This window comes from Ctenopharyngodon idella, chromosome 2 (genome assembly GCF_019924925.1).
Source record: "Ctenopharyngodon idella isolate HZGC_01 chromosome 2, HZGC01, whole genome shotgun sequence".
NCBI classification, from domain to species: domain Eukaryota; kingdom Metazoa; phylum Chordata; class Actinopteri; order Cypriniformes; family Xenocyprididae; genus Ctenopharyngodon; species Ctenopharyngodon idella.
The window spans coordinates 17,185,574-17,199,570 of record NC_067221.1 but is presented as its reverse complement, the minus strand read 5'-3'; the positions used below and the strand labels follow the sequence as shown (position 1 = coordinate 17,199,570).

General features: G+C 40.5%; 1 protein-coding gene across 2 annotated transcripts in view; it reads right to left on the bottom strand.

Moving 5' to 3' along the window:
• Positions 1–250: 250 nt before the first annotated feature.
• Positions 251–13,997, bottom strand: part of LOC127504706 (netrin-G1) — a 75,760-nt gene continuing 62,013 nt past the window's right edge. For both annotated transcript variants that reach the window (XM_051879639.1, XM_051879630.1), the window contains exons 5-7: positions 10,450–10,476; positions 10,170–10,214; positions 251–2,297 (exon numbers count right to left, since the gene is read on the bottom strand). In XM_051879639.1, coding sequence (XP_051735599.1) covers positions 2,002–2,297; positions 10,170–10,214; positions 10,450–10,476 — 368 coding nt within the window. In that variant the 3' untranslated portion in view covers positions 251–2,001. The remainder of the gene's footprint in view (positions 2,298–10,169; positions 10,215–10,449; positions 10,477–13,997) is intronic.

Sequence of the window (13,997 nt, the reverse complement as noted above, 5' to 3'; positions counted from 1 at the left end):
CTTTCATTGCATTGCATTGAAAGTTAGGTTTTTTACCATTTTTTTACCAGTTCATGCTGGGTTGCAAACCCTTGACCTGTACTACAGTTTGAGCTACAGGAATGTTAACCAATAACCAGCAATTGATGGGTACATTAAACACGAGTGAGAGACAAAAAGTAAGAATTTAAAAGAGAGTTAAAGATAGTAGCTATATTTTGCACATTTATTTTGATCTCAAATACAATAAAAACCACAAAATTATGAAATTTAAAATCGCTGTGATTTAAAATATGTTAAAAGTAATTTATTCTTGTGATGCAAAGCTGAATTTTCATCATCATTACTCCAGTCTTAAGTGTCACATGATCCTTCACAAATCATTCTGGTATGCTAATTTGCTGCTCAAGAAACATTTCTTATTATTATTGTTAATGATGAAAACAGTTGTGCTGCTTAATATTGTTTGTGAAAACTGTAATGCATTTTTTCCAGGATACTTTGATTAATATAAAGTTCAAAAGACCAGCATTTATTTGAAATAGAAACCTGTTGTAACATTATAAATGTTTTTATAATGTTTTGCGTGTCATTGATTGTCTGGAGCTGCTGTGCTGTTGGCGACTAACAACAAACTCTTGTTTGTATTTACTCTTGTGTACTGTACGTTCATTTTTTGTGCTTCCTTGTCGTTCGTTCATCATCTGTGCGAGTGGTTAGGATTGAAGGGTGAGTTTTGGAGGCGGAGCAATGAAGAGAGGGGTGGGTTTGTTTGGGTTGATTTCAGATATCAACAATGTCCAACAGCGTTTTTGAAAATCTACTTACCCCACCTTTAAATTCTGATTTCAGAAAACTGACGAGGGAGAACAATGGGCTTACATGTCTTTCATCCTTTTGTTGTGGTTATGTTATGTAGTCCGAGTTCAAAATTCGCCCACTTTGGCAGGTGAATGTTTCTACGGATTCAAGGATGTGTTTGTAACATTACACGTTTCTTCACAATCGTCATCTGTTTGGAAGAGTGCTGTTAAATTCCATATCCCTGCAATTTGTGGGATCTCTAAAGCAGTTGCGAACTTTGAAAACCCCTGAAATGAAATCACCTGCTATCTTGAATATTTTCTTTCATAAAATGGTCATAAACAGTTATTTTTCTTCTTTAATTCACAAACATAGTTGGCTTCAAGCAACAAAGGATTCCTCACCAAAGCCCTTTGGTGAAACCTCTTGTACAGTACAGTCGGTGAGAATGTAAACGCATGTTTTAAGCAAAACAATTAGCAACTGAACAGGGATATGCAACTCCATCAGGGCAATAATAAAAAGGCCGACCCAAATTCTACAGGTTGTCGCAGTGGTGCAAAAAGTCACATTGTTGGACAAGGTCTTTCTTCTTGTTCTAATTCTCACTGTCATGAAAATACCCCAGTACAAAATTTCAACAGTTGTCGCTCATGTTACTGTATTATATTTGATCATTTCTGAAAAACTGAATCATTTCTTGTGTGACATATATCATGGGTCTTTTACATGACTTCACAGAGTTACAGGAAGAAGAGAGAGGGTCAGGAAAAGGTAAAGTGTGAGAAGTTTGACAACCAGTCGTGGTAGTGTGTGTGTAAATTTAGGTGGCAGTCTACAAGTTCATCTTGATTCATCTTCACATCAATGATTTGTCTCCAAACAAATTGTATTGCGGTGTTTCAGCGCTCTGAGGTTTGAGATGAAGTCTTAATCTGACGGATGGCTTCAGAGCAGTGTAACATTGAATTGATTTGATTTCATCCTAACATTTTCAACAAAGACAGTCATTAGTGTCAGCATTTTGTGTTGTTGTTCTTGTTTCATTTTTTTTTTTTTTCTCTCGCAGTTTCTTTAGTTTTTTCAGTTTATCCATCATCTCTGGCAAACTTTAATTGACATAGTACTGAGTAGAAAACCTTGTGGTTTTGTTTTTTCTTCTGCATCAAGGGAGCATTTCTTTTTAGCCATGATGTGTCCTCTATCAGAAACTCAGGATTAGAGCCCCTGTTGAGAATGTCTTTGGGGCAAAAGCATTCCCCTCAGAGTGATGTAAGGCCCCGGGTGGCCAGCAGGGAGGGGATGAGAGATAGAAGAGCCAGCGGGAGAGTCTGGGCCCACGGGTGGGGGGCGGAGGGCCGGCTGGCTGGATTGCTGCTCCTCGCAATAGTCACCCTGGCATTGGGCCTTCTCGCACAGTATGCCGCCGAAACCTGCCGGACACTGGCAGTGCTGATGGTGGTGACACACACCACCATTCTGACAGCGCAGGAGAACGTTGTTACACACTTGAGCTGTGGGGAGCATAGAAAAAGAGAGGTGAACACACATCGCTTTTCTCCCCCCACCAGGAAACACTTTCCAAGAAAAAAGTGCATCCATCAAGATGATCATCAGGTTGCTGTGTGTGTGATTGTTTATGATGGGCACTGGTGAGAGGCTCAGCGGTGTATTTTAAGGACACCACGGTGGATGTTAGTCCCACTGTAATATTGCAGAAGTGATATGATTAATCATAGAGTGGTAGGTGCGATTTGGGGCAGGAAATATATTGTTGTGTGACACATTTTTCAGTGTGTGACCAAAATTGCAAACACCACTGCTGACTTTTGGCAAATCTCTGGCATTAAGCTACCGGTGAAAGTCCAAATGCTGCACTGCTGGTAACGCCAGTTGATTAGGCCTTTTAACATACTGTATGAAGGTTGCAGCAAACACAATCAACACCTTTTGTTTATGAACCGTTCAACAATGCTTTGATGCTTCTGTAATGGAATCCATAATTTAATTATTTTAAAATAAAAAATAAACGTACCATATATAAGATTTGAGGTTTTCCCCCTCCAAAATTCAAGTTCAAATTTAAGACAAACAGGGAATTGGTGTGCAATGAAATATACGCCATAATGCCAGTCCTGTCCGAATTGCTCTAATCTCCCTTTCCTTTACCTGTCAACAATCTCTTTAGTGGAAAAAATATGATTGCTATTGCATTGTACTTGCTTCCATTATCAAGAAAAATATTTGCTTTGGGAGGGGAGACAGGACTATTTGCCCAGAAACTGAGTGTAATTACATGCTGCTTTCATTCAGATGGATTTCATGTAGGTCCTCTGAGAAGGCACAGCAAAAAAAAAAAAAAAAAAAAAAAAAAAAAATCCTCATTTAAAGCAGCCCAAGCTTAGGTTAGCTGATTTAGAATGGTTTCCTAGTCTGGCCAAGCTGGAGTTTAGCTGGTTTAGTTTTTTTGTTTTTAAATCCGACCCCTCTGAAACCAGTATGACCAACAACGTAATTATACAACAGTGTAACTTTTATAATAAACACTGCAATGTTCCATAAAAATATAAGGACTGTCAATTTTGATTTCATAGTCACTTTATTGATGTTGTTAAGAAGGTGGTGAAGTAACTTCTGCTGTTTGATTGCTTTAAAATCGGATTAATGTAAGATTGCTGCAAATAACGAACATGGCATCTGAATGCTATTTTTATTCTCTGCTGTTTTTCGTTATTTCCTGATTGATTCAATCACGGGTTTCCTCTTAATTATTTAAGTAACCTTGGGGTACTAGAGCACATTCACACGTGCACAATGTGTGTGTGTGTGTGTGTGTGTGTATATATATATATATATATATATATATATATATATATATATATATATATATATATATATATATATATATATATATATATATATTTATTAGAGAGAGAGAGTTAACCACATGTAGTTAACCACACAATTTTGTGATGCTGTTTGTGAATGTTCAGAATGTGTTGGTAACTTGTGATCATAGTTGGCAAATGATGCCTTTGGGAAACGTACCAGAAAATCGGCTTAGGCTAGTTTCATATGTTCTTGTCAGTAGAGAATGTATGTGAGGTTGTGCTATTTCTGCAATATTATTGACTTGACTGCACTCACACTATTGGATGAGAAGTGAACTGAGCTGGATGATGACATCACTGTTTTCTCCAGAGCTGCTTTATAAATGAATTGAACTCATTCCATAACTGATGAACTTTACACAATCATCCATCTCAGTATTGTATAAAGTGCTATAGAAATAAAGGTGTTTTGACTTAATCACAGCTAAAGGGAACTGTTAGGCCTGACACAAGTGTGTACAATATATGTACATGGCCATAAAAGGTTACTACACATTAAAAAATATTTGGCACAAAGCCACAGTTTTTTTCAGTAGTTTAAAAGTAGAGGGTTTTTTTTGCACTATACTTGCAATTCTACTATTATACAAACAAACCGAAATACATCACTCCAAAAGAGCCATTTTTAAGCATTTTAAGTGCTGAGGATGATTTTAACACTGAAATATCACTTTTTATATCATATCTCTCCACGAAAAGCCCATCTGGCATGGTTTAATGGGTGCTCAAAAAAGCTCAATGTCCATTTTGAGTGACAACTCTGAAAAGATTTTGCTGGGATTTAAACTTTAAATCTCCAGGCTTGAAGTTTACTTTGTTCACTATGTATGGGATTATCCAAATGCTGACAGGCCTCCAGAGGACCCTACAAAGCTATTGTCTTTCCAGCAGCATCTGTACCCAAGATTAGTTTTGAGCGCAGGGTGCGGTTCAAGTGTACCCAGAAGACAGACTTGCTGCTGCTGCTCCTTTGACTGCTTTCTTCAAATATGTACACGCGCACTGAGGGAGCATTGAACACACCCGCTCACGTCTGTCCCAGTCTTCATCTTCATTGTGAAAGACGTGCAAGGTCATCCGTCACATAGAGAGTACAGTGGCGTGGATTGCATTTACACTTGTGTTGCGCTTTACCTTCTGACCTAAGAAAAAAAATGAAGTGTGAACCCTGGCCGAGGTCTGTCTCTCCCTGGGAGACATATGTGCTGTATCGCACCTTCGCAGAGTACAGTGAATTTTTAACACGCCAACAGAACAGAACAGGCAGCTCCTGACTTGAGCAATAGTGACGCACGCATACGACAGATCTATCCGTTCCCTGACAGGTCAGAGAAGAGGTTTCAGTGTTCCTTATTGACATGAATAATCTTAAAGTGCCGTACTGTGAATGAAACGAAGGATCTTCTTCAGTTTATTTTCTGCTTGCTCTTACTGTTTATGTCTTAATTTGATCACTTGATATTTTATAATTAAATTCTCCCAATTCTCTTTCTTTTACCTTGCACTGTTTTGTACTTTTTTCGAAGATGAAGGCATGTCACGCAATCCCACATATCAGTTAGATATTAGAGATTTTTTTCAGTCGATATTGGATATTTAATTGTTCATGCTCATTTCCCTTATTTTTACATTTAGTTTAACTAAATGTTATATGACGACAAAGGAAAGGTTACACTTAAAAAAAATACTAATTATAATACTGTTAAATGTAAAAAGGAAATGTAAATTCACCCCTGTACAGTAGAGGGCGCAGCTCATACAAAACTTTCAGCTGTGCTGCTATTCTCTAGGAAGGAAGTTCAACACTCTTACTTCAGCAATAAAAACAAATTGAAACATAAATATGATGTTTATCTAGTCAGTCTGCTTACTGAATTGGATCACTGAATGTCAGCAGCAAAGACATTAGTTAATAAAGTGAGATTAAATAAATATTTGTGTTCTTAATCTTTATTAGTTACTGGTTTTTTTTCTAGTCACTAATTATGTAACTCGCGTTACTTGTAATGCGTTACACCCAACACTGCTTTTTAGTGTTTTATTTTTCATTTATTTAGACAAACTGGTATAGATTTGAATTTTCGGTCATTTTTTTGGTTAATACACATACCATGAAAGTAATTCACAAATTTACCTGCAAAACAACCCTAACCATTTGGAAAACCACTGGTTTAGAATAAAATAAAGAGAAATGTCACTAACAGAATGGAAATATAAAATATTGTACCTGTTGCTTATCCTCTACACATGCTATTTTAAGTTCCCACTTAGTCAGTCACGTTCGGGGTCTCGCCATGGGGTCTCGCCTGAGAGCCCAATCACCTCCAAGTGGAAACAAAATGAGCCAATGAACATTGGCCAGTGAGATTTGCATGCCGAGTCACACCTACCCGGATGTAAGGGTATAAATAGGACCGGCATTACTCACTTCATTCATAATTTGTTTCGGAGCCGAGCGGTTGTACAGTGATCGCTCATTCCATTAAACTTTCAAGAGAAAGACTACATTTCTACAGAAAAGAAAAGAGCAGACATCAATTTTGATGGCTATTAAGAAGATCCTCTCTGAAAACAGCAATTTTAATTGTTATTGCTTACAGCTCATCGAGGGATCTCTCACCCAACGGTGTTGCGCAATCCAGCTTGCTTTGCACGGAGAGTGCAGCGCTTCACTCCTCAGCTTTCCTCCACGCTTTGGCGTTCAGAGCAGTTTCCCTAAAAGAGCATGTCCATGTTGCCATTGTGGTCACAGCTCTCCTTCTTCAATACGGAGGCACAAGTCCCCTCTGCTGCTACCCGACCCCCCGCCGCTTCTCATAGTAGAGCCATGGATCTGGTTAGCACTTTGGGAGATCTGAGGGTTACAGTGGGAGCTTCTTTGTCGGGCCAACCCCCCACAAGCCTCCCACTCCTCTAGCATGCCACGTGCCGTTGAGTTGCCGAATGTTGGCATGGGTCCCTCACGTCAGGCACCTTGTGTCTCATTCGATGCTCCGAATGAGGATCAGATGTCGATTGCTGCATTGGAGAGTGGGCTTTTGTCCTCTGGAGAGGATGAGGGGGCTAAGCTGCCCCCCTCCTGGGTGGTTGCTCATGCTGAATCGGATTCAGAGTTGACGGCCGTACTTTCCCAGGCCGCAGCTGGCATCAGGCTTGAGTGGACTCGCGGTTGGATGATTGGTTCCTGGGTGCGGCGCGCAGTTCACGGCCATGTGTTGCTCCAGTGCCTTACTTCCAGGAGGTGCATGAGGAGGTTCAGAATTCGTGGAAGGCACATTTTACTGCTGAAGCCGATCCTTTGCCTCCTCTGCTCTAACTACCTTCGATGGCGGGGCCTCCTAGGGTTATGTGGACATTCCACAGGTGGACAACTGATTTGAAACTAGGCTCTGGTTCTAAACTCAGCACTCAAACTGTCTTGGTGGAAAAGGGGTAAAAGAGCTGCACAAGGGGACTGACCTGGCCGTCTCTGGACCAGGAGATGGTGAATGTACCTCTCCTTCCCCCAGAGGAGGGCCAGGCCGGCTGTGTGAAGGATGCGATAGAGCCTATCCCTCCAGCTGAAATTAAGTCAGGATTTTATAGTCCGTATTTCATTGTACCCAAGAAAGGCGGGGAGTTATGACCAATCTTGGATCTGTGTGTCTTGAATTGGGCCCTTCACAAGGTCCCATTCAAGATGCTCACGCTGAAACGCATTCTCACATGCGTTCGCTTCCAGGAATGGTTTGCAGCAATCGACCTGAAGGATGCGTAGTTTCATGTCTCGATTCTACCTCGAAACAGAACGTTCCTACGCTTTGCGTTTGAGGGTTGAGCATGTCAGTACAAGGTTCTTCCCATTCTTACCCTGCTCAGGGAGGTGGGCATTCGCATCTTGAATGCCTGGCTAATTTTGGCCCAGTCTCGGTATCAGTTATGCTCAGGCACCTCAGCCATCTGGGGCTTCAGGTCAACTAGGAAAAAAACAAGCTCTCTCCCTTTTTTCGGTGTGGAGTTGGACTTTGTCAGTATGACAGGCGCGTCTCACTGATGAGTGTACACAGTTGGTGCTGAACTGCCTGAATACGTTCAGGCAGAAGACAGGGGTTTCAATGAAACAATTTCAGATGCTCCTGGGGCATATGGCATCCGCAGCCACAGCCACGCCACTCAAATTAATACATATGAGACCTCTTCGGCACTGGCTACACAGCCGAGTCCCGAGATGGGCATGGTGCTACGGCATGCTCCATGTGGCCATCACACTGTGCTGTCGCCAAACATTCAGCCCTTGATCAGACTTTGCCTTTCTACAGGCTGGAGTGCCCCTAGAACAAGTGTCCAGGCATGCTGTTGTCACAACAGATGCCTCCACCACCGGCTGTTGTGCTGTATGCAGTGGGCATGCTGCCTCGAACATGACCTTGACTGCAGTGGCATATCAATTGCCTCAAGTTGCTAGCAGTATTCCTTGCCCTGCGCTGGTTCCGACCGTTGCTGCACGGCAAGCATGAACTGGTCCCGATGGACAACACTTCGACCGTTACATCAACCGTCAAGGTGGTCTACGCTCCCGTTGCAACTTGCACGCCGTCTACTCCAGAGTCAGGAGCGGCTCAAGTCGCTGCGCGCCATTTAAATTCAGGGCGAACTCAATCGTGCTGCTGATGAGCTTTCACACCAGCTCACGTTCCCGGGAGAATGGAGACACCATCCCGAGGTGGTCCAGCTGATCTGGAGTTGATTTGGGGATGCACAGGTAGACCTGTTTGTCTCCCAGGAGTCCTCCCATTGCCAGTTGTTCTATTCCCTGACCGAGGGGACCCTCGGCACGGCACTGGCCCTGGGGTCTACGCAAGTATGTGTTTCCCCCAGTTAGCCTTCTCGCACAGACACTGTGCAGGGTCAGGGAGGACGAGGAGCAGGTCTTGTTAGTTGCGCCATACTGGCCCAACTGGACCTGCTTCCCAAAACTGAGGTGCGCTTATGCTTTGAAGTGGAGTCTGTTTGCTGAACCTGTGTCTTTCCCTGGGCAGTTCTGCTCTGCCCCGTCTCTGCATCGGTAGTAGCTCCTCCCTGGTTAGGTAGGACCTACCACAGAGATCTTCCATATGTAGCTGCCCTTCAGGTCAGTCCATATGTGTAGCCACCACACGTTACCTCCCTTTTGGCAGGGTGTGGTCTTTTCTGGCGTCCCTCTCCATTGGACTAGGCACGCTTCCCCAGCGTTAACACACTGGTCATGGCTGAAAATCAATGGGAAATGAGAACCAAAGCACTCTTCCCCGTGAAATGTCACGTTAAAGGAACAGCAGCTATGACCATCCCCAGAGTAAGCCCTGTCTCTTCCATCCCCTTCGGTATGGAGGACTACCCCTTTGTCTTACTTTGGACGCTGGGTAGGTTACGACATTGTGAGAGCAGTTGCCAAAAAGGCACACCATAGCTTGTCAGCATCTGCATCTGTTCAGTGGCTGTGGCGCTTTCCATAGGGACCCCATGACATCATTTTGATGTAACGTCTCTGTTCCCTCTTTCAGGGAACGGAGGGTTCATTAGTAACCTAGTCATTCCCATAAATCCTAAACTGTCTTATGTATTTATTAACATTTACTACTCTCTAACTCATAAATAATTCTCAAATGTATCTCACTGCCCAGTGCACAGGTCGCTTTGACGTATTTTCCACCACTATTTTCTTTCCTGTGCATCTCTTACAATCTTTCTTATGGTTTGATTGGCGGTTTCTCCACTGTATTCATATGCTCAAGAGATTATCTCAAGTCTCTGAAATCAATGCCCATGCAGTAAACTTACCACCATCTCATATATTCCTCACTTCTTTCTCTCAGATACTTGAGACTAATTACATTGAGAGGTTATCACAATACCCTGATATCCAGGAGGTCATCATTAAACACTGCTGTCTGCTTACTAACAGAAGGGTTGGATCTAGAAGATGTGGGTGTAGAACAATCTCTGTTTTGTTCTGCTTCTGGTCCTGACAGAAAAGAGACCATTCTCTGTCACTCATAATCAGCAGGCTGCTGAAAATGAGAAGCCTTCAGTTTTTCAATCCTCTTTTTATAAACACTCCATGAAATCAAAGGAGTTGTGTGGCTTTTAGTTTATCCTTAAGCTTTGAGACCATCTAAATGTTAGTGACAAAAAATATTTTAACAGCCTTTGACTAACATTAGCAACTATCAAGTCATACTTCATGGCCATGATTTTACTTTTTACTTTTTATTTTAAGTTTTCTGATTATAAGCATCTCATTGTTATCAACAACCGAACAACAAACTAACCGCAGGCGATGAGTCACACAAAATTGTTTCATGGGCTTCTTGTCTGTTGAGATTTGAGGCTAGACTGAAATCACATAGGAGATCAAAAGTAGAAACAAAGGCGTTTTGTTAGTATGAGGGTTAGGATACTCAAGCTGGACAAAAAAAAAAAAAAAACATTGGTTGGTTGTTTTACAGGCATTGTTTTATAAACCAAAAGTCTTACCTTGATTTCGGTTTGCTGCTCCAAGCGAAGAAGCATTTGGCCGAACTTGATGAAATAAAAAAAATAAGAATCAATTTATTTCTAATTTAAATTATTTAAAATTAGGCAGTATTATTTAATAATGTACAGTAGTGCTCACAATGACTTCAGTCAGTTCTGTCTATTTTAAACTTTCAATTAGGACATTTTAATATTTTACAAATCTGCATTTTCATTTACTTAAAATAATTATATGAAATACAAATTATGTTCTTTACACCATTATGAGTGAATAACTCACCAGAGGTGCCAAGATTGTTTGGGATACCTGGGGGAAAAGAAAGAACTCAGGTTAGCATCACTTAAATTACATTTATAGAAGCTTTTTACAGAGTTTAAGAGTCAGATAAATATATGAACAAACAAACAAAATAACAATCAAACCAGCTCATATGATTCTGGCCACTGTGATTGTAATGAGCAGTTCTGTGCTACACAGCATCATCACTGGAAATGACAAAACTGGCTCGAAAACTGTTGTTTGTTTCAAAAAGCACACTTGCTTTGGCATGCAGGGCTCAACAATAAGGATTTTTTTTCTGCTTGACCAGTTTGGCCTGTAGATTGTTTACATTCACATGACATATGTTTATCATATGTTCTTTTTTATTATATATTTATGTTTATTTATTATTATTATTAGTCAATATTTATCAAGTTTTTTTTTTAAATATACTTTTTTATACAATTGTTATTTTTTTATAAAGAATATTTGGAATAATAGCTGGAAATTGTAGAGTAGTTATAAGTATACAGGACTGAAACTCAAAGATGGTAATAAATTGGAAAATGATGGCATACATGGCAAAACATTCCACTTAGAAAAATAGTAAAGTCATCACATTATGAAATAACACAAAGATAAGTATATGGGATTTATACGGTATAGAAACATTCTTATATTTTAGCTTTAAGTTTTTAAAACAGTATTGAAGCAGTTCCCATTAATTAGTGGTGCTGTTAGTTAGCACATATTTTAATAATGATTTGACTTTTCTATCCATCAGATTCTTTTTTATATTATTTTCAACCATCAACTATTACAGGTGCTGGTCATATAGTTAGAATATCATCAAAAAGTTGATTTATTTCAGTAATTCCATTCAAAAAGTGAAACTTGTATATTATATTCATTCATTACACACAGACTGATATATTTCAAATGTTTATTTCTTTTAATTTTGATGATTATAACTGACAACTAAGGAAAATCCCAAATTCAGTATCTCAGAAAATTAGAATATTACTTAAGACCAATACAAAGAAAGGATTTTTAGAAATCTTGGCCAACTGAAAAGTATGAACATGAAAAGTATGAGCATGTACAGCACTCAATACTTAGTTGGGGCTCCTTTTGCCTGAATTACTGCAGCAATGCGGCGTGGCATGGAGTCGATCAGTCTGTGGCACTGCTCAGGTGTTATAAGAGCCCAGGTTGCTCTGATAGTGGCCTTCAGATCTTCTGCATTGTTGGGTCTGGCATATCGCATCTTCCTCTTCACAATACCCCATAGATTTTCTATGGGGTTAAGGTCAGGCAACTTTGCTGGCCAATTAAGAACAGGGATACCATGGTCCTTAAACCAGGTACTGGTAGCTTTGGCACTGTGTGCAGGTGCCAAGTCCTGTTGGAAAATGAAATCTGCATCTCCATAAAGTTGGTCAGCAGCAGGAAGCATGAAGTGCTCTAAAACTTCCTGGTATACGGCTGCGTTGACCTTGGACCTCAGAAAACACAGTGGACCAACACCAGCAGATGACATGGCACCCCAAACCATCACTGACTGTGGAAACTTTACACTGGACCTCAAGCAACGTGGATTGTGTGCCTCTCCTCTCTTCCTCCAGACTCTGGGACCCTGATTTCCAAAGGAAATGCAAAATTTACTTTCATCAGAGAACATAACTTTGGACCACTCAGCAGCAGTCCAGTCAAGACGCTTCTGACGCTGTCTGTTGTTCAAGAGTGGCTTGACACAAGGTATGCGACAGCTGAAACCCATGTCTTGCATACGTCTGTGCGTAGTGGTTCTTGAAGCACTGACTCCAGCTGCAGTCCACTCTTTGTGAATCTCCCCCACATTTTTGAATGGGTTTTGTTTCACAACCCTCTCCAGGGTGCGGTTATCCCTATTGCTTGTACACTTTTTCTACCACATCTTTTCCTTCCCTTCGCCTCTCTATTAATGTGCTTGGACACAGAGCTCTGTGAACAGCCAGCCTCTTTTGCAATGACCTTTTGTGTCTTGCCCTCCTTGTGCAAGGTGTCAATGGTCGTCTTTTGGACAACTGTCAAGTCAGCAGTCTTCCCCATGATTGTGTAGCCTACAGAACTAGACTGAGAGACCATTTAAAGGCCTTCGCAGGTGTTTTGAGTTAATTAGCTGATTAGAGTGTGGCAACAGGTGTCTTCAATATTGAACCTTTTCACAATATTCTAATTTTCTGAGATACTGAAATTGGGATTTTCCTTAGTTGTCAGTTATAATCATCAAAATTAAAAGAAATAAACATTTGAAATATATCAGTCTGTGTATAATGATTGAATATAATATACAAGTTTCACTTTTTGAATGGAATTAGTGAAATAAATCAACTTTTTGATGATATTCTAATTATATGACCAGCACCTGTATAACAGGCCTGACATTTCAAACCATTGCACCTATGTGCTGCTCTCCAGTCAGTCTATAGGACACTGTTCAAAGAATAACAGCACTGAATATCTCAGCATGCTACGGCTGCAAAACCACAGACCTACCAGTGTTTTCAGCACAATGCTTGACTAGCAACAGTCACTTACAGCTATTTCATCATCACATTATGTTTAGCCCTCAAAAGATCTTAGGCTCAGACGTGGTTGAATTCTTGCGTTCAGCTCTCACGACACATTATAGGCCTCATTACAGCGTTAGCGACTCAAGGCTAATTGGGAATTCTGCTCACCTGAGCTATGAATGACAAGTCTGGAAAACAGGAAGAAGTGGACAGCTGGTAGATGAGCTCAGTGTGCATTGATTAAACCAACGCACATCTTATTTATCACAAAAGTACCAAACACACATAATTCTTCGCTTCTCGAGCACCTGTTCTTCCCACATGGGACACAACAAGAGCACAGAATTGAAAATCCGCCTCTGCACGCAAAAGATCAAGATCTTAAGGTTCTGCCTGGTTAAGGCTGGCACACATGCATTAAGTATTTCAGGCATTTTTTTTTTTTTTTTTTTTTGCTGTTTATATGGAGAATACTGCTGTGTGCAATGCTAATGTAACATTTGTGCATAAAGGAATATAATAAATTCCACAAAATTATGTAGTACACAGAGCATATATTCATTAGAAATCATCTCCCTTTCAGTTCATGAGCTGGAATTTCAACTGAATTGGTCACGTTCCACAGGATGTTGAATTGAAATTTAAATTGGATTGATAGGAAGAGTAATTTACAGAATTGCAAATAAAGACATTTCTGCAGTCACACAACAGAAGAACTGCATTAGACAAAAAGAACACAATGGGTAAGTGTAGAGAAATTCTTAGGTTTCATGTGGTTTGACGTTATCATTCTATTAATTTCTGTCATTGCTTGTGATGTGGCATTAACAACCACTCAGAAAGTTATAGAGACTGACCACAGTCAGAGCTGGTTTGATTACATTTTTCCTGCATATTTGCTGTCCGAAAGCTGAAAGATTAATTAAAAGTAAAGCATACACTGTAACGAACACGCCAAACTGGAAGATAGCCTTAGGGCTCAAGTAAAGGAGTTTATTAACAGTAGTGGTA